The sequence below is a fragment of the Mya arenaria genome, chromosome 8 (genome assembly GCF_026914265.1).
Source record: "Mya arenaria isolate MELC-2E11 chromosome 8, ASM2691426v1".
Taxonomy (NCBI): domain Eukaryota; kingdom Metazoa; phylum Mollusca; class Bivalvia; order Myida; family Myidae; genus Mya; species Mya arenaria.
This window is the reverse complement of record NC_069129.1, coordinates 55,392,039-55,410,765: the sequence shown is the minus strand read 5'-3', so window position 1 is coordinate 55,410,765 and position 18,727 is coordinate 55,392,039. Positions and strand designations below refer to the sequence as shown.

General features: G+C 37.9%; 2 protein-coding genes across 2 annotated transcripts in view; both read left to right on the top strand.

Moving 5' to 3' along the window:
• The first annotated feature begins 90 nt into the window (after window positions 1-90).
• LOC128243166 (probable malonyl-CoA-acyl carrier protein transacylase, mitochondrial) lies at window positions 91-5,290 on the top strand. Its single transcript, XM_052960751.1, has 5 exons — window positions 91-836; window positions 1,112-1,199; window positions 1,799-2,019; window positions 4,324-4,526; window positions 4,975-5,290. The coding sequence occupies exons 1-5, from the start codon at window positions 171-173 to the stop codon at window positions 5,195-5,197; spliced, it is 1,401 nt and encodes a 466-aa protein (XP_052816711.1). The 5' UTR covers window positions 91-170; the 3' UTR covers window positions 5,198-5,290.
• A 6,991-nt stretch (window positions 5,291-12,281) lies between these two features.
• Window positions 12,282-18,727, top strand: part of LOC128244835 (uncharacterized) — a 35,722-nt gene continuing 29,276 nt past the window's right edge. The window contains exons 1-7 of the mRNA XM_052962928.1: window positions 12,282-12,363; window positions 12,862-13,096; window positions 15,127-15,313; window positions 15,818-15,959; window positions 17,144-17,371; window positions 18,096-18,327; window positions 18,541-18,659. Of these exons, the coding sequence (XP_052818888.1) occupies window positions 12,282-12,363; window positions 12,862-13,096; window positions 15,127-15,313; window positions 15,818-15,959; window positions 17,144-17,371; window positions 18,096-18,327; window positions 18,541-18,659 (1,225 nt within the window). The remainder of the gene's footprint in view (window positions 12,364-12,861; window positions 13,097-15,126; window positions 15,314-15,817; window positions 15,960-17,143; window positions 17,372-18,095; window positions 18,328-18,540; window positions 18,660-18,727) is intronic.

The window sequence follows — 18,727 nt, the reverse complement described above, 5'->3', positions numbered from 1 at the left end:
TCCAGTATATTTAAGAACTAAATAAATTCATTATTTTTTTTAATCAAGCAAACATTCATCAGGGTCTTGAAGCGCTTATTAATGCAATCCTATGGCAAGCCTTCCAAAGACTTTGATGAAATTGTGGTTATTTTTGTTATTTAGAGAATACTTACATTAAGTCTGTCATCATGTCATTAAAAACGGCCATAAGACCTACTATGTTCACATATCGAGCTGTTCATTTTCACAGACAGTTTTTCAAGCTAAACCTTTTCAAAAGACTGTGTTCCTCAAACAGTGACAATGGAAAAGGACCAAGTGATAATGAAAGTAAGAAGTCATTAAATAAAGCTGACCTTTTTATTCCAAACAGAATAAAGAAACGAATTGAACAAAAGGGATTAAGTTTGGATGATGTTGAAATTTACAGAGGTGAGAAAACATCTGCATCATCTCCAGACTTTCTTAACACACAAAGCTTTCCGGAAGATTTCTCCTCAACAACCACAGAACCATCAGATTACCAGTTTCCTTCAGAATTTGATAAATATAGACAAGAACGCCGCAGACAGGAGAAGCATGCTTACCGACCAACATCTATTGATCCTGAGGATACTTCTATATTGTTTTTCCCAGGTCAAGGTAGTCAGTTTGTTGGAATGGGCAAGAAACTTTTGAAATACCCAGGAGTTGAAGAAATATATCACAGGGCTAGTTCTATTCTTGGTTATGATTTACTCAATGTGTGTATCAATGGACCCAAAGAGACATTAGACAAAACTTTGTTCTGCCAGCCAGCTGTTGTAGTGACATCATTGGCAGCTATCGAAAAACTAAGAGAAGAAAATCCAAAGGTACATTGTTGCCAAATTAAACATCACTTTGATACAAATAAGCTTATTACAAAATTAAGTAAAAGGTCATCTTTACATTTGTAGCTGTAACTAGTGTCAACATCCTCATAGAAGACAAACTTGTGAAGTTTCGGTGGAATAGTTATTTTGGAAAACATTCAATATTAGCTTCTTTCTTTCCTTTTAATAATTTGAAATTATCTTGTCTATACTGCTACATTTGTACATGTAGCAGGATACAATCTACATGCATTGGCATTTTTTATGATCTTCAGGCCTTGGAACATGTAGTTGGTTCAGCAGGATTCAGTGTAGGAGAGATAACAGCACTTGCAGCCAGTGAAATGATTTCCTTTGATGATGGTTTGTATTTTAATTCCCATTTCATTTAAGAAAAATGATTAATTTTAAGTTTAAAAGTAAAAGGTTGATGCAAAATGCAAACAATTGTGTACAGATTAAAACTTGTTAGCGCAATTTTGGCACCTTTTTAACTGGGGATTTGTGACCAGGCAGCTTTTCATTGAAAAAAGGCATTTATAAAGGCTAACATTCTTTTCATCTACAAATCATATGCTTTTTCATCGATAAAGCCAAATGAATTAAACATAATAATGTATTAAAAAGATGAAAAAAAAACATTAGCTTATATTGTGCCCATTTAAGTTACACATAGTTAAAATTAAAGCAATCAATAAAGTGATAATCAAATAAATCTATCTTTTCTTGAACGTCACCATGTATACATGTATATTTCAATCTTCACACTTATTTTTTTAATTTCCAATAAAGGAAAAAAAAGTTACTAAATGATTAGATGTGAAATCACTGTACTATATGAACATTCAAAATAGCAGAAATTCTGAACAATTAAAAGTCTTAAGTGTAGGTATTAAAGAATTCTTATTATGTTTGGTATGTCTTTCAGTTAATATGAAACATAAACAATAATACATTTTCAGCAATACAACTCGTAAAATTTAGAGCTGAGGCCATGCAGGTTGCCTCTGACAAGGCAGCGGGTGGGATGTTAACTGTGATATGTAACCACAAGACAAAGCTGAAGACGGCAATGGTGGCTGCCAAGGAGTATTGTAGGACTAAGTTGGGCATTGAGGATCCCACCTGTAGTATAGCCAACTTTCTCTGCCTCAATGTGAAAGTTGTGGCAGGAGACGATGCTGTGAGTAGAAATTGCAATAGCCTCACAATCAGTGTTTTTTCGCCACTTAGGGAAGGGGGCCTGAGGGCCTTTCTGATAACTTCTTACTCTGCCGGTCTCTTACTTTTCATGTGGTCACATTGTCAGTCATCTTACATTTCATATACAATTTGCCTCCTACAATTAAAACACTTTTATATTCCAAGCATTGTTGTCTCAATATATGTTCAAGTTAGGCTTCTTTTCTAACTATTAATCATTATATATATTATAATTTATGCTCATCAATTTAAGATGGCTTGAAACACACACTTTGCATAAAACAAACTTATAATAAAAGGTTTCAATATTTATTGTAAATGAACTTGAGGGAAAATAGTACTATATACTTAAAATAGTATAAAGCATCATGGTAAAAATGTGGTTTCAAAGTCATGCAGCTTGTTTTGAAAGTTCTCAATAAAATAATTTAGACAAAAATATATTTGTAACTGACTAAGGCCAGAGTTTTTATATCTTTAGATTTACGGGAGCGCCGTACCTAAATATTGCAAAACCCAAATAAAAATAAAATTCATTTTCGTAGTTTTATTTTTATTTTTTCCGACGAACGTTGTTCCAATGTTAAAAATAAAATAAAATTAGTGTTCTATAACCCATATCTCAGAACCAACTGGTGTATTAATTGTCATTCATTATCGGTCTTTTTACTGCACAAACCACGTTAACCAGTCGGAAATACGCTGGGGAAATAGAACAGGTACCCGTTACCATAACAACGTCCTGTCAAAAGTGAAAGTAGTTAATGTCATACCCCTTATTTCTCGCAATTTCTGCAGCTATATTGAAAGGTTTTACTACAAAGACGTTCCGATGTTAATGTTTCTTTATTTAAATCAAACCGGGGAGAACTTAAAGCGCGTTTATTGTGGGTTTTTTTGTAGATTCAGTATGTTGTTCGCGATTCGTGGAATGATTGCGCAACTTCCGGGCAAAATAAGGAGACAGAAATTCGTGGGTTGTATTGTCCATTTAAAGTCATTGGCGCACGTCGTATATTAACAAGAATGAATTGGATTACAGCGCAAAAATGTGTAGCTTCTGACAAACATTAACTGCAAAATGATATCGTGTTCATCATAGTCAAAATGGATATTTTTTTCTAAATTTGACCCTAAGGAGCATTGAACACACTGCTTCACGATCACATATTTGAAGAGAAAAACACAAGGTATCGTGATACGTTCGTAGTTGTTAATTAGTTTAATAATGATCTAGAATTTAAATCGTTAAAGAATACTGAAAATGATGTAATAATAACATAGTGTGTGTTTCCGATAAGACATTGCTCATTGCCAACGGGCATAGCTGGAATAGGAAGGATATTGTTCAGGACTGATTCTAAAATCAGTTCTTAGACCCGGTTTTTTGAAACATATAACACTTGTCAAATTTATCTTAATGCTCCCGAATTTTCTTTGGTGAAGTACATAAATGTAGATTTTGAATGTCTGTGCATCGGTAAGCCCTGTCAAACTTTGAAGTGAAGAGGAATTTCCATCAGGGCTTGGACTTTATTTGGTAATATTTTCTATATAAAAACCACATCACGGTAAATTGTCACGGTGCTATTTCGTTAAAGAGAGAAAAACACATTTGACCTCCTTTAATACCGTGTCTGAAACTTTGTTCAATGTTTGAATACTTCACAATGGAAAGGATATGCTTATATTGTGGGCAAAAGGTTACAAATGGCCATTTTAACTTCTTTATTACACTGACATGTTTCATAAAATCTATGGGTTGATAATATATGCACCACATATGCATAGATGCATTCGAACAAATATATACAACTAATTTCAATAAGCGTTTGAACTGACAGTGTTGAGGTCAATAATAAAGGACCTTTTAATTATGCTTTTGAAACTTTATGGTGATCTTTCACCCTTTGTTCAGCCTATGAAATAGCTGACACAAGTAAGGTGTGTTTGGTCTTCATGATATAAGAAGGTTTAAAAAATAAAAAAAATCGGAGAAAAATCTATTTTATTTTCATTTATTTCTCCTTCGGGACATTTTATGCATTTTATTTTTATTTTTATTTCCTCCTCCTTACCCAACTTTTTGAAAAATCTCCCGTAAATCTAAAGATAAAAAAACTCTGGCCTAACTGTATTTAAAGGTATGTATGGTGTATTTCTTTTTGCAACTATTGCCTGCATTATGTCTGAAGGTTTTTAGCAGTACTGTTGAATATAATTTGTCAAGTGATTTATTATTATAGATTGTTATAGTAGTATGTCTCGATTGTTTGTATTGTAGGCCCTTACTTTTCTGGAGCAGTATGGCAAGGAGTTTGATATCGTACGCATGAAGCGGCTGCCTGTGTCTGGGGCATTTCACACTGACATGATGCGACAGGGTATTGAAGGATCCCGAGAAGGGAAAAGATTTAAGAAGATGTTCTGGAATCTTCAGTTAAACAAGCCCAAATTTCCTGTGCACCGCAATTATGACGGCAAAATGTAAGAAGCTGTTTCCTGCTTTGAAAATGCATGAAATATCATACAAATTGATAAACGATGCTGACTATATATATATTGATAAGTGTACTTTAATGATGCTGACTATATATATATATATTGATTAGTGACCTTTATTGATGCTGACTATATATATTGATATATGAACTATTTTTCAGTATTAAGTTTAAACACTTAACTACTTCATTGGATTAGATAACATGTAACACTGATGAGGGTCTTCTTTAGAATCATGGTACAGCATTACATAGTTAGAAATCTACAGCAATCCCATTTACTGTGTTGACCAATTAATCAAACTGTCCAATGAAAATAGCTTTTCCGGTTTCGTCCTTAGATAAAGATCTATCTACAATATCTAAGGAATATTGACTAAAAATTATTTCACCACATTTTTTTTTAAATTACCATTATTTTGTAATTTGAACAGAATTCAAGCAGACGAACATTTACAGCAGAAGGAGGTGAATATGTTATTGAAGCAGTACAGAACACCTGTGAAGTGGGAACAAACCTTGCACATCCTGTACACGAGGCCGAAGGAAACTGGCTTCCCGCGCACATACGAAGTTGGGCCAGGGAAGCAGCTTGGGGTCTTGTTGAAGAATGTTAATAATTTGGCTTATCAGGGGTACAAGAATGTTGAAGTTTGATGTACTGTGTCTTTATCTTTGAGTTTTTTTATTGAATGAGGCTTACTAATACCTATTGTTCAGGACAATAAAAATAAACCTACATGAAACCTAGTTATATTTGTTTTTGATGCTTATCCCAAAGTCTAACAAAAAGAAAACCTGGACAAAATCCTTCCACATAAAGATAGACAATCACCCCCTCTCTTTAAACTCTCTATCAAAAAGTTGAATATCATTTAGGTGGGCTGTGATCCCCCTTTGCAAATATTGATGGTGGGATAAGTCCACCTTTGCAAACATTGTTGGAAAAAATTGTCCACCTTTGCAAATATTGATGGAGGGATTTGTCCACCTTTGCAAATATTGATGGAGGAATTTGTCCACCTTTGCAAATATTGATGGAGGGATTTGTCCACCTTTGCAAATATTGATGGAGGAATTTGTCCATCTTTGCAAATATTGATGTAGGGATTTGTCCACCTTTGCAAATATTGATGGATATTATTGGGGGGGGGGGGGGGGGGGGGTCTACCTTTGCATATATTAGTGGAGGGATTCGTCCACCTTTGCAAATATTGATGGATATTTATGGGGGGGGGGGGGTGTGTGTCTCCCTTTGCATATATTAGTGGAGGGATTCGTCCACCTTTGCAAATATTGATGGATTTTTTTTTTGGGGGGGGGGGGGGGGGGTCTACCATTGCATATATTGGTGGAGGAATTTGTCCACCTTTGCAAATCTTGATGGAGGGATTTCTCCACTATTGCAAATATTGATGAATATTTATTGGGGATGGGGGTTGTCTACCTTTGCATATATTGGTGGAGAGATTTGTCCACCTTTGCAAATATTGATGGATATTATTTGGGGGGGGGGGGGGGTATCTACCTGTGCATATATTGGTGGAGGAATTTGTCCACCTTTGCGAATCTTGATGGATATTTATTGGGGGGGGGGTCTACCTGTGCATATATTGGTGGAGAGATTTGTCCACCTTTGCAAATCTTGATGGATATTTATTGGGGGGGGGGGGTCTCCCTTTGCATATATTGGCGGAGAGATTTGTCCACTTTTGCTAATATTGATTGGGAATGTTGTACACCTTTACAAATATTGGATGGGGATTTTGTCCACTTTTGCAAATATTGGTTGGGGATTTTGTCCACCTTTGCAAACCTTTCTGGGGGATTCCGTCTGTCTCCCGTTTTGAGTGTAATGTATCAGAAAGAGCTTGTGGACGCTACACCCCATTGGTTACCATGTTGTTTTCCTTTTTACAATGTACACTAAACCTCGATCATGGTAATGCATGTATTTTCATCAATGAAGAATATTCCTCATAACATTTTGTATACTTGGTCATGTGATGGTCTTTATGAATGCCAAGTCTTGTTAACACTAAGCCAATACGTTGACATTATGTGAATAAAGCATTATGGATACTTTTTAGCTTGATTATTCAAAGAATAAGGAGGGCTATACTACTCGCCCAGCCGTCGGTGTCCGCGTCCGGTTAAAGTTTTAGGGCAAGTTGGGATTTTCACTTATACCTAAGGGCAGTCTATGCCGCTTAAAGAGCACCGCATTTGTTTAATTACCGAAGTTTGATAAGGTAATTAGTTTTATCGAACACTTCGACAAACCTGATTCCAAAATAATATTTAACAGTGCTCCGTCAGGCCACGGGACCTGATTCGGTACATCACGTACAACAGTTGTGTTTTGAATCAAAGATCGATAACATCCCCATGATTCGAAGTCAGGAGACTAATCCATTTGCCGGGGACTGCCTTGCAAATTATGTTACAACAAAGTTAAATGTTAAAATCAAACTTCGACTACATACACCATTGGTGGTAGCCATTGCTAGAGCCACAGCGCCACCACGCTTATAAGCGTGTGCATATTTCCATTTTAAGAAATGCTTGTAGGTTTCGATGCGTGCCGGTAAAAGTATTTAACATAGTTTTAATTGCAAGGGCCACAATGTTCTGGCGATGTGTTCAACGACTATGTTATAATCAATGATTAACAACAGCAAACATGTATGGGCCGGATCGAGTCCCATTACGCTGACTTGAATGCTTGTTGAGTTACGCACCTTCACTAATTACAGTTACCGGTGAAAAAAACAACCGGACGAGCGTTGGCATTTGAGTTCGGCGCCCTTGTTTGGGAATAATAATAATAACAACTTTATTTAACGAAGGTTACATACTAAGTGTACAATCATTACAGACATACTACTTATTTCCAGCATGGCCTTCACACAAAAAGTATTACAAAAACACATGTACTAAGTTACATATTAAGCAACATACAAAACATACAATCACACTATCACTATCATACATTTCTTCGACAAACACAACTCAGTTTAATATGATGATTATAAATTACAATAATTTCATACTGTAAATAATGTAGATATATTCAGTAAAACCACATTCAATCAATATATTTACATATTTGGTAGTATCCATTACAAGTTGTTGCAAGAATGTCATATACATACATTAACACAATTCATGTAAACAATGAACTATTTATTATAATGTGAAGTAAATAAAGTGCCAAGATTTTTTGTTCATGTGATAAAATTATTCTGCCAATAAGTAGCCTTTTAATACATGTTTAAAGGCTGATAGCTTATCTTGACATTTAATGTATGTAGGAAGATTATTCCAAATTTTCATTGCTTTATAGGCAAATGTATTTTTGATATAGTTTGTTCTAGGTTTTACAACAAAAAGATCCTTGTTTTCTGAAGAACGCAAGTTATAGGGCTCATTTTTGGCAAATGTTAACAATTCTGTGAAGTACGAAGGAGTCAAACATTTCATGCTTTTGATAACAAGTAATGAAAGATGATAATAGCACCTGTCTTCAAAAGATAGCAACCCTGACTGTTTGAACATGTTTCCACAGTGGCTAGTTCCCGACTTCATTATTAGCTTAATCGCTCTTTTCTGAATATTAGTGATTTTTGTGGTATCTGACAATCACACTAGTCTGTTATGTACTGATTTCACCTGCGAAGGTCAGGCTATTGTTGGACTTAATTATAAGTAATTAATGCCACTCCTGTTTGAACCTGCAATGCGCGTACACTCGGGCCAAAAGTATGCGACTTATCACCGAACCAGACGTGTTTAATGCAGTGAAATTCAAAATCAGAAAATTCTAGTGTAGTGACCTGATGCGATTTATTATGAACTCTGTCAGCACCGCACCTTGATGTTTCTCCCTTGACTCGTTCCACTTTCATTTATCTTGTACCTAAATGAACTTATATGGGGCCAAAAGATTACTACTTAGTATATTATATAACTTTTTGCATTTAGTCATTCAAAATTATGATTGACACCATACCAGTTTTGCACCGTAACGTCTGAGTGCAACCTCAAGCCTCTCTAGATTTGTCTCTGACGCTTAGTATAATTCCTTGTCTCAAATTGCTATTTTAATGTTTTTTGTTTCATTCGGCTTTAAGTCTAGTAAACTGCCAGTTAATTAAATCTTACCTTCCATTTCATATACTGTCGACTGCGCGATATATTGGTCCACTCCCGACATTGATATTAAACAGCATGAGACTCATGATATTGGTCCATTTCCGCCATTGATATTAAACAGTCTGAGACTCGTGATATATTGGTCCATTTCCGCTATTGATATTAAACAGCCTGTGACTCGTGATATATTGGTTTATTTCCGCCATTGATATTAAACAGTCTGAGACTCGTGATATATTGGTCCATTTCCTCCGTTGACATGAAATAACCCGAGACTCGTGATATATTGATCCATTCCCTCCATTGATATAACACAACTTGAGACTCGTGATATATTGGTCCATTCCCTCCCTTGACATGAAATAACCCTAGACTCGTGATATATTGGTCCATTCCCTCACTTGACATGAAATAACCCGAGACTCGTGATATATTGATCCATTCCCTCCATTGATATAACACAACTTGAGACTCGTGATATATTTGTCCATACCCTCACTTGATATAACACAACTTGAGACTCGTGATATATTTGTCCATTCCATCACTTGCTATAACACAACTTGAGACTCGTGATATATTTGTTCATTCCCTCACTTGATATAACACAACTTGAGACTCGTGATATATTTGTCCATTCCCTCCATTGATATGACACAACTTGAGACTCGTGATATATTTGTCCATTCCCTCCATTGATATGACACAACTTGAGACTCGTGATATATTTGTCCATTCCCTCCATTGATATGACACAACTTGAGACTCGTGATATATTTGTCCATTCCCTCACTTGATATGACACAACTTGAGACTCGTGATATATTTGTCCATTCCCTCACTTGATATAACACAACTTGAGACTCGTGATATATTTGCCCATTCCCTCACTTGATATGCCACATCTTGAGACTCGTGATATATTTGTCCATTCCCTCACTTGATATGACACAACTTGAGACTCGTGATATATTTGTCCATTCCCTCACTTGATATAACACAACTTGAGACTCGTGATATATTTGTCCATTCCCTCCATTGATATGACACAACTTGAGACTCGTGATATATTTGTCCATTCCCTCACTTGATATGACACAACTTGAGACTCGTAATATATTTGTCCATTCCCTCCATTGATATGACACAACTTGAGACTCGTGATATATTTGTCCATTCTCTCACTTGATATGACACAACTTGAGAATCGTGATATATTTGTCCATTCCCTCCATTGATATGACACAACTTGAGACTCGTGATATATTTGTCCATTCCCTCACTTGATATAACACAACTTGAGACTCGTGATATATTTGTCCATTCCCTCACTTGATATGACACAACTTGAGACTTGTGATATATTCTATTACTGTGAAGCACACTTTATCTCAACTGTATTGGAATTATCATGCACATACTGTAATATAACACACTGCAGAAGACCACAGTTCAATTTATCAAAAAATGGGGTAAAGAGTTATCTAGTGATGTGTCAAATAGGTTATGGGCTTGATCCACACCAGGGGTACCTTTTCATGCCTTCTCAATGCTGACAACAGTATTGGTTTCTACCCAGGAAACGGACTCTCGAGAGCGCTATTTTATAAGCTATCAACTTTCGTAATAAACGAGCTTAAAGAAACAAAAAAAAAACTTATTTATCAGTGCCTGGTTTAAATAACTATGTTTTAACCGTCACCTTTTACTAATATACATATTTTACTGACTTTGACTATTTTAATGCATATCGGAAAATATTTGTTTTGATGCTCCAATTTAATTATGACGTATGCAAGGACAAATAGTGGCCTACATCGCGCGATAGCAAAGTGCGTTTTGTCCGAGCCTTTATTAAAGGGACATTCAAACCGTTAGCTGATAATGCGAATCTCCGATGCGTTCTCTGAAGCGGTTTTAAAATAGGAATGCCCTCGGATTAATTGTTGTCAGCTCTAAACTATTTTGTTCGTGTACGCTTCATTTATCCGAAGACACATACCAGTTGATGAAACATTTGTCACCAATCAGGGCTAAGTGCCCTCCATCTCTCAGGCTCCTACTTATAAACTGTCCATTGAGTGATATGCACTTATAAACTTGGTTTGCCGGTTCTATTCCATCAAGGCGATGTGGTGATTCCGCGTCGATTCGAGGTCAAGGTCGCAATACAAGATCTGGTTGTTACCTAGCATATCGCATCCGCTAAAAATATACGACAACCATTAAAATAAACTGATTAAACTAAGGTCACCTTTTAGATTCCGGCAGTGTTGTAGCCTTGCACATCGTATGCGCTTCACGGCTTTAACACACCAAGGTCAAGGTCACATTGTTAGATTCCGGCAGTGTTGCACCCTTGCACCTCGTGAGCGCTTTATAGCTTCAACAAACCAAGGTCAAGGTCACATTGTTTTATTCCGACAGTGTTGTAGCCTTGCACATCGTATGCGCTTCACGGCTTTAACACACCAAGGTCAAGGTCACATTGTTAGATTCCGGCAGTGTTGCACCCTTGCACCTCGTGAGCGCTTTATAGCTTCAACAAACCAAGGTCAAGGTCACATTGTTTTATTCCGACAGTGTTGTAGCCTTGCACATCGTGCGCTTCATATCTTCGACACAACAAGGCCAAGGTCACTTTTTTAGATCCCGGCAGTGTTGTAGCCTTGCACATCGTGTGCGCTTCATAGCTTCTACACATTGAACGTTACTCGTGATGCTTGTGCCACATTTTACTAAATCAACAAATGTTGGATCTTCGCCGCCATAACATCAAGGTCATGATATTATGTAAACCATTCAAAGAAGTCTTGCATGTTGAGATCAATCTAAATGTCCACCATAGCTTGGAAATGGATCACATAGTCACCATAGCGTTCGTTCAAATCGGACTTAAATACATAAAAAACTAAACTATAATTACTGTTGTTTTAACTGTCTTTTGAACTAGCAAGTAAGTCTTAAAAAAATATATATCGAATGTATCTAATTCAGAAGTGTTGAAATACGTATTACCATTTTGACACAGTGTTTTATTTTTATAACATAAAAAATTGGATTAGTTTACACTATTTTTACATGAACTATAGAAGATATAGCACAAGAAAGAAACTGATGAAGCAAGGGAAAATATCAGAGAGGTTGCGGCGCGACATACGATGTGTATGTGGACTTGAACGTGTAGCTTATTAAATTTATCTTAAAACTTGTATTTGCAGACCCGCTGTTAACACACAAATAACTTTTCTCGTGCTATCGTACATGTACTGTTAAACGTGTACAATGTACACATACATGGGTGACGTAGCGCACAAAAAGTAGTCCACACATGCACGTACCCGTACAAGTAGTGTTCCACAACCTCTTGATTGGCGAGCTTTTGATTTGAACAGACTATTTAATTACTCAACCACATTCATTTAGAATTGTAGAGTACGTAATTATAAATGCAAAAAAATAATAATCCAGAATTGAGACGCACAAGCCCCAGGTGTATGTGGTGTCCCTTTAAACCACTCATTCACATTGCGAGACCACTATATAAGGACCTTCAGAGATCTTGTTAAACACTCAGGTCAAAACAATGAACAGACTTTACATTCTGGCCTTCGTGGCATTTCTTGTGAACGGAAGGACGGACGGAGCGGCCACACAACCGCCCTCCAGTAAGCTTTATTTATTTAATAATCATCTTTTTAATCCGTTAACATTTTTAAATATCAGACCGAATGAATTTGAACTTCTGTGTATCTGCCATGCAGGGGATCTGTTTCCATGAAGGTTTTTCTTTATTAATTGTAATTCTATTTTTATAATTGTAAGACCTATTTTTTATTGCCTCAACTTTGTGTTCATTTATGATCCTGGATAAAAGTTCAATTCACTCAATTCGTAGCAAAATAATGAAACTATGACACTAAAATATTTTCAATTAACCACTTATATCGACTCAGGTTTTTAGTACTATAATATTGACTGATTTAGTACTTCCTAGGATTTTCCATTTCTATAATTATTTGGCCGTAAAAAAATAGTCGCTCAAAAAAAATGTTAAAATGACAATTTTTTGGTTTAAACAAAACTTGTCATCAAACCTAATATCATGTATTTGTTATAGAATACAATCTTCGTCAAACCTGTGATATTATGTTGATTTAATTCAGATTGTGGCTCGAACCCCGCCGACATAGTGTTTTTGCTGGATTCATCTGGATCCGTCGGGGACGCGAACTTTAAGAAGCAGCTAGACTTTGTGGGGCATTTTGCCCAGACGTTTGACATCGGGCCCCGGAACACCCAGATCGGCGTGGTAACGTTCGCTACGAACCCACACAACGAGTTCAACCTCAATACCTACAGTGACAAACATGACCTCACGCAAGCCATCCATGGTATCCAGTAAGTTCATGAAATGATTATATATATATTTGTGTAAAACGATTAACTATATATATATATATATATATATATACCAGTATACTATATGGTCTGCTCTGTTCTGCCCTGCTTTATTATATTCTGTTATTCAATGTTTTGTTCTGCTCTGCTCTGTTCTATTATGTTTTGCTTCCCTACTGTGTTCTGTTCTGCTTTGTTCTGCTTTGTTCTGTTCTGTTCTGTTCTGTTCTTCGCTGCTCTGTTTTCATTTTTGGGGTCTCTTATGGATACACGTTAAACAACATACAGTCGAACCCCGTTGGCTCGAACTCCTAGGGGTCGGCGAAAATACCTCGAGCCTCGGAAAGTTCCAACCAAGCGTATAATGAAATGAGTCCTTAATATCCAGTTCGAGCCAAGGAGGAATTCGAGCCAAACGAGTTCGAGCCAACGGGGTTCGACTGTATCGTATATCATCTTATTCACTAACGTTTTGAGACTCAGATTTAGTAAATATGAACAAAGAAGATTCAAAATTCTGTATCTTTCACAACCAATCTGTTCTACAAGCACACATTGGTGGCATTATAGATACATGTATTTTGAAACATTTAAGTATTCAGTTTTCTGAGCATTATTCTGATACGTTAGCGAATAAGGGCCCAATACTTATCATGTTTAACTCATTTGACGTAAAAGGTAAAAACAAAAAATCTGTATCTAAATCATATTCATTTTTTATCATTAAAGTCAAATGAGGAAAACACGATAAGGCATAAACATTTAAAAACGATGCAAGGAACTCTGTCTTAGTGCACAATATTCCAATAGTTAAGCTCATTAAATTATAGTGAACGCCCCCCCCCCCCCCCGGAACTTTGGTCACGTGTTGGTCCCCTCAGACCGACACAGAGGGCCGATGTTGTATCCTTGCCAGTCCAAGGTCAATGTTACAATTTTAGGTTATACGTTTGTGCATTGATTTCGTGCTTGCTCGCATATCTCCTGCACGTGCAGAAATGTATTTACAAATAGGAAATGTACTAAAGGGGTGAAGGACGTTACGTTCTCTTGTTTTGAATATAGTTATCGGAGCCACTATTTATTTATTCGTGATGCGCTTTGTTTTAATGGTCCGTGATCCACATCTACACCCAATAACGAATGTTCTGTTAACTGACTTTGCGTATTCAGACCGGGACCACCCCCACTCCCAGATCTCCTCGTCCATTTTTTGCATAGTCGGACAAAATCTTACATACCCATATTACCTAGCTTTTCTTGCCACGTTATTTACTTAAATGTATAATATTTCATATTAGTACATGTTACAACATTTATGCTCATAAACACCATAAAGAATCTTTAGAAAATCGCTTGACAAAAATGTATCTTTGTCTGTATTGCTATTAAGTTGTCTATTCATATATATCGACGTTTAAATGATATAAATAAGGAGAGAAGTCTTAAATGTAGGGTTGTTTCCGATTTTGTAATGGTGTGCGTGTGGGGGGGTGGCGGCTGGGGCGGGGCGGGCCTTAGCTTCACTCCTTTTTTGTTTTATGTACAAAATTATGACAGATATACGAGTTACCTTTATCACGAAATTACGTCAATATAAAAATAGTGCGGACCTTAGCCTTATCTGAATCACAGTGGCTTGATGACAAAGACTCATTAAAGTCACAATAAATAATTTCAACTAGCCAAAATTATATTTTATACATACTTGAACATGTATATCACCAAAATAATACATTGCCATAAACATAAAACGAGATTTGACAAAATTAAAAATTCTCTATACTGTAATATTTTTGAATTTGAAGGAGAAAAAAATAAGCTCAAAAGCACCATATCGCCCCCCCCCCCCCCTCCCCCTCCCATCGTATTAAACTATTTCAAGTTCGGTTCTGAGAGAGGGGCGAATGTCAAAAGGTTGTGCCACTAAGTAACGCCTCCTCTAACGTAAATTTCTGGACCCGCCCCTGTTTCATACATGACTTGAGTGTTTTGGTTACTCATGTGAACTATTTTATTCCACCTTTCAGCTACATATCTGGCGGAACCCGCACTGACCGCGCCCTCAAGTATGTGGAGGCGAACAGTTTCACCCACGCCGCCGGCGACAGAGCGGGAGTCGCCAACATCCTCATTGTTATGACAGACGGCAAGTCGAACGTGCCGGTGGAAACCGTCAAAGAGGCTGCAAGCATTCATAGTCACTTGAACGCTAAGGTATGCACATGGATACAATCTTGTTATTCATCAGTCAGTTGTAACCACGGCCCCCAAAGGTCCGGGGGTATACCGGGGTTAGCGGGGGCGTGTTTTTACCTTCCAGGTGGCTCCGCAGAGCCGATCGAAGGCGGTAATTTTGGTTTTACGCCGAATATAGCGGGGAATCGGCCTAACCTAGGATGTCCCCGAGGTGCGGGGGCATTTGGCGGGCAGCAGCAGTTTGTTCCCGCAGGGCGGGGATTTGACCCGGGATTGACTGGACCGAAAGTCAAAGTCCCCGTTGTTCCCCGGACTTGGTGGTGGTGGTGGTGGTGGTGTGTGTGTGTGGGGGGGGGGGGGGGTACAATTGGCTGGTGCATAAAGAACTTTACATTTTGGGTCTTTACTTTGCAGCTCCAAGTTATAAAAACATTCACATTTAACTCGACATTGTTAAAGACATCAAAATATAAATAAGTATTCTAAAAACTTATGCTTTAACTGTTAGATCGCGGATTTCAGATTTTCGCGATCGGTATTGGATCCGGCGTGGACAAAGCAGAGTTGCAGACGATCGCCACGGACAGCCATCACGTGTTCGAAGTGAGCAGTTTCGATGCCCTCAACACCCTACAGGCCGAGTTGAAGAGAACAGCGTGCAGAAGTACGTATCGTCTACCTTAAGCTAACCTCAACACACACTCTTCACGGAACTTGGTCGGAATGTGTGTATTAATGGAATCTAGGTCAAGTACGAGTATGAACTGTGTTGGGGTAAAAAGTAGGTCACTAGGTGAAATCATACAAACAACAACCGGGTTTGCACTCTACAGTATATACTCAAGTGTCAAACCGATCTTACTTAACACTTGACCAGAAGATTAAGTGTGGTTATTGGTTATATCTGATCACATACTCAATCGTTGCACATTGAACACCACGTTAATTTTAGATGCCACATTTCTATTCAATTAAACATTGAAGGACTATATAAAGTTAAAGGTTAGATGACTATACAAAGTTCAAGGTTAGCGGACCATACAAAGTTCAAGGTTACCTGACTATACAAAGTTCAAGGTAAGCGGACCATACAAAGTTCAAGGTTAGCTGACTATACAAAGTTCAAGGTTAGCTGACTATACAAAATTCAAGGTTAGCGGACCATACAAAGTTCAAGGTAAGCTGACTATACAAAGTTCAAGGTTAGCTGACTATACAAAGTTCAAGGTTACCCCTTGGTTCAGTGAAGGCTTACTACATGGTCCTAATGTTTGCGAGTTGGTTCCGCGGTTTTAGTGTATGGGCTGCAATGGATAAACAAACAAATATACATATACCTGGAATACAAAACAAAACAGTTAACAAACGTGAGCGCTTGTTAACCAGGGCAGATGTCATGCTGAGTAAACAGTAGGTCACAATGTCGTGTTTAGAACAATCTTGTTAACGTTTTAAATGCCATATTTTCTGCTTCAGTCTTGTTCATATTAATGAGAAATAACATTGATGGTGTGTTTGTATATACAGTTGAGCGATATAGAGACTCAATGACCTTTGAAAGTACAGTAGTCGTGCAAGCTAACGCGGCACTGTGCTCCTACCGTTTTTATAATATATCGTTTACGTATATTATAAACAATTCGGAACTCCCCGGGACCGGCGAAAATACCTCGAGCCTCAGAAAGTTTGAGCCAACCGGGAATGCTTACGTTCATTATTAAGAAATCGGTCCTTAACATTCAGTTATAGCCAACGGGAACGGTTCGACAGTACTTAATAAGGTAGTAAAATTATATATTAAAATTGCCCGTTAATCATAGTGTTCTAGTATTGATAAACATATTTCAGTTGACGGAGCTTGGACAACGTGGGGATCATACTCCCCGTGCACAAAGTCCTGCGGAAGCGGCACTCAGTTCCGTGAGCGCTCCTGCACCAACCCGCGCCCGGCTAACGGCGGAGCAGACTGTACCGGAAACGCCAGAGAGAATCACGCGTGTAACACGGCCGCCTGCCCAACGGCACCTCCACCGACAACCACGGTTCAGACGCTCCCTCCAGCCACAATGGCTACTGGTACGCATCTGTTCAAAGTTCTCTGCATACGTGTAGGCACGCATCCTGATACTCGCTGCTTAACCTTTATTAACGGTCTTACGAGTTGCATATTCGTTGAAAATAAAGACACGTGCTTCCCTTGATCGACAGGGATATTCAAATATCGATTCTAACTGATGTTATGAAGACGAAGTTCCAAAAACTCAATGATCATTATAAACGGTAGACACTCTCATGCATTGCTCATTTTTAGACTATCTGCGCATGCGCGCAGGTAGTCTTAAGACCGCAAATTCCAAAGAACTACTTCTATTCATTTTAACCCATTTTTTTCTCTCAATGCGCTCTATGTTTAGCAGAAAGACGACAAAATCATAAAAATAGATTAGTTGTATTGCGTTCCGAGTATGAGTTCTTGGTTGTTTGGCTATTTCCGCGCTGTATTTCTGTATCCCGGCGTTTTATTTTTAGCAGGACATAACTATTTTTATATGGTTGTTGGCAAAGTTCCTTAAACATCAAGGCAATAAAAGTTTTAACCATAAACAATTCATGTATACGAAAAAGTGCATTGTACATCTTACAGTTGTCTTCGAAAATCCTTTAACACGATGGCAATAAGACCATAAACAATACACGTATACGAACTCGTTTGTGAATCTTAAGTTGTTGACAAAGTTCCTCAAAAACGCTGGTTAGTATACCATAAACAATAGACAATCTCACACATTGCTCATTTTAGGTTGTGTTGAGCCCGCGGACATTGTGTTCATCTTGGACGCTTCCGGGAGCGTCGGGGCTTCGAACTTCCAGAAAATGCTGGGCTTTGTCAACACCCTGGTAGACGGGTTCCCGATCGGCCCCACCCAGACTCACATCGGACTGCTGACCTTTGACACGAAGGTCTACAACCAGTTCCATCTTAACAAGTACAACGACAAGACCGCCATCAAGAACGCAGTTACAAGCACTCAGTATGTTTTACTCATACATTTGTATTAAACGTTAAAATGACGTCACACTTTAATATGCAACCAAAAAAAATGATGATGATGATGATGATGATGATGATGATGATGATGATGGCGATGATGGTGATGATGATGATGATGATGATGATGATGATGATGATGATGATGATGATCCTTGAGATTTCGTCTGAATAATATTCATCATTAATTCACCAGGTACACATCTGGCACAACGCACACGGCTGAGGCGATCAAGTACGCCCGGGAGACGTCCTTCTCCGCCGCCAACGGCATGAGGGCCAATGTCGCCAAGGTCGCTATCATCGTCACTGACGGTTCGTGACATCTGATTACACTGATCTATGGCTTAAAACTTGTGGGTTTCGATTGAGTTTAAAAGGAG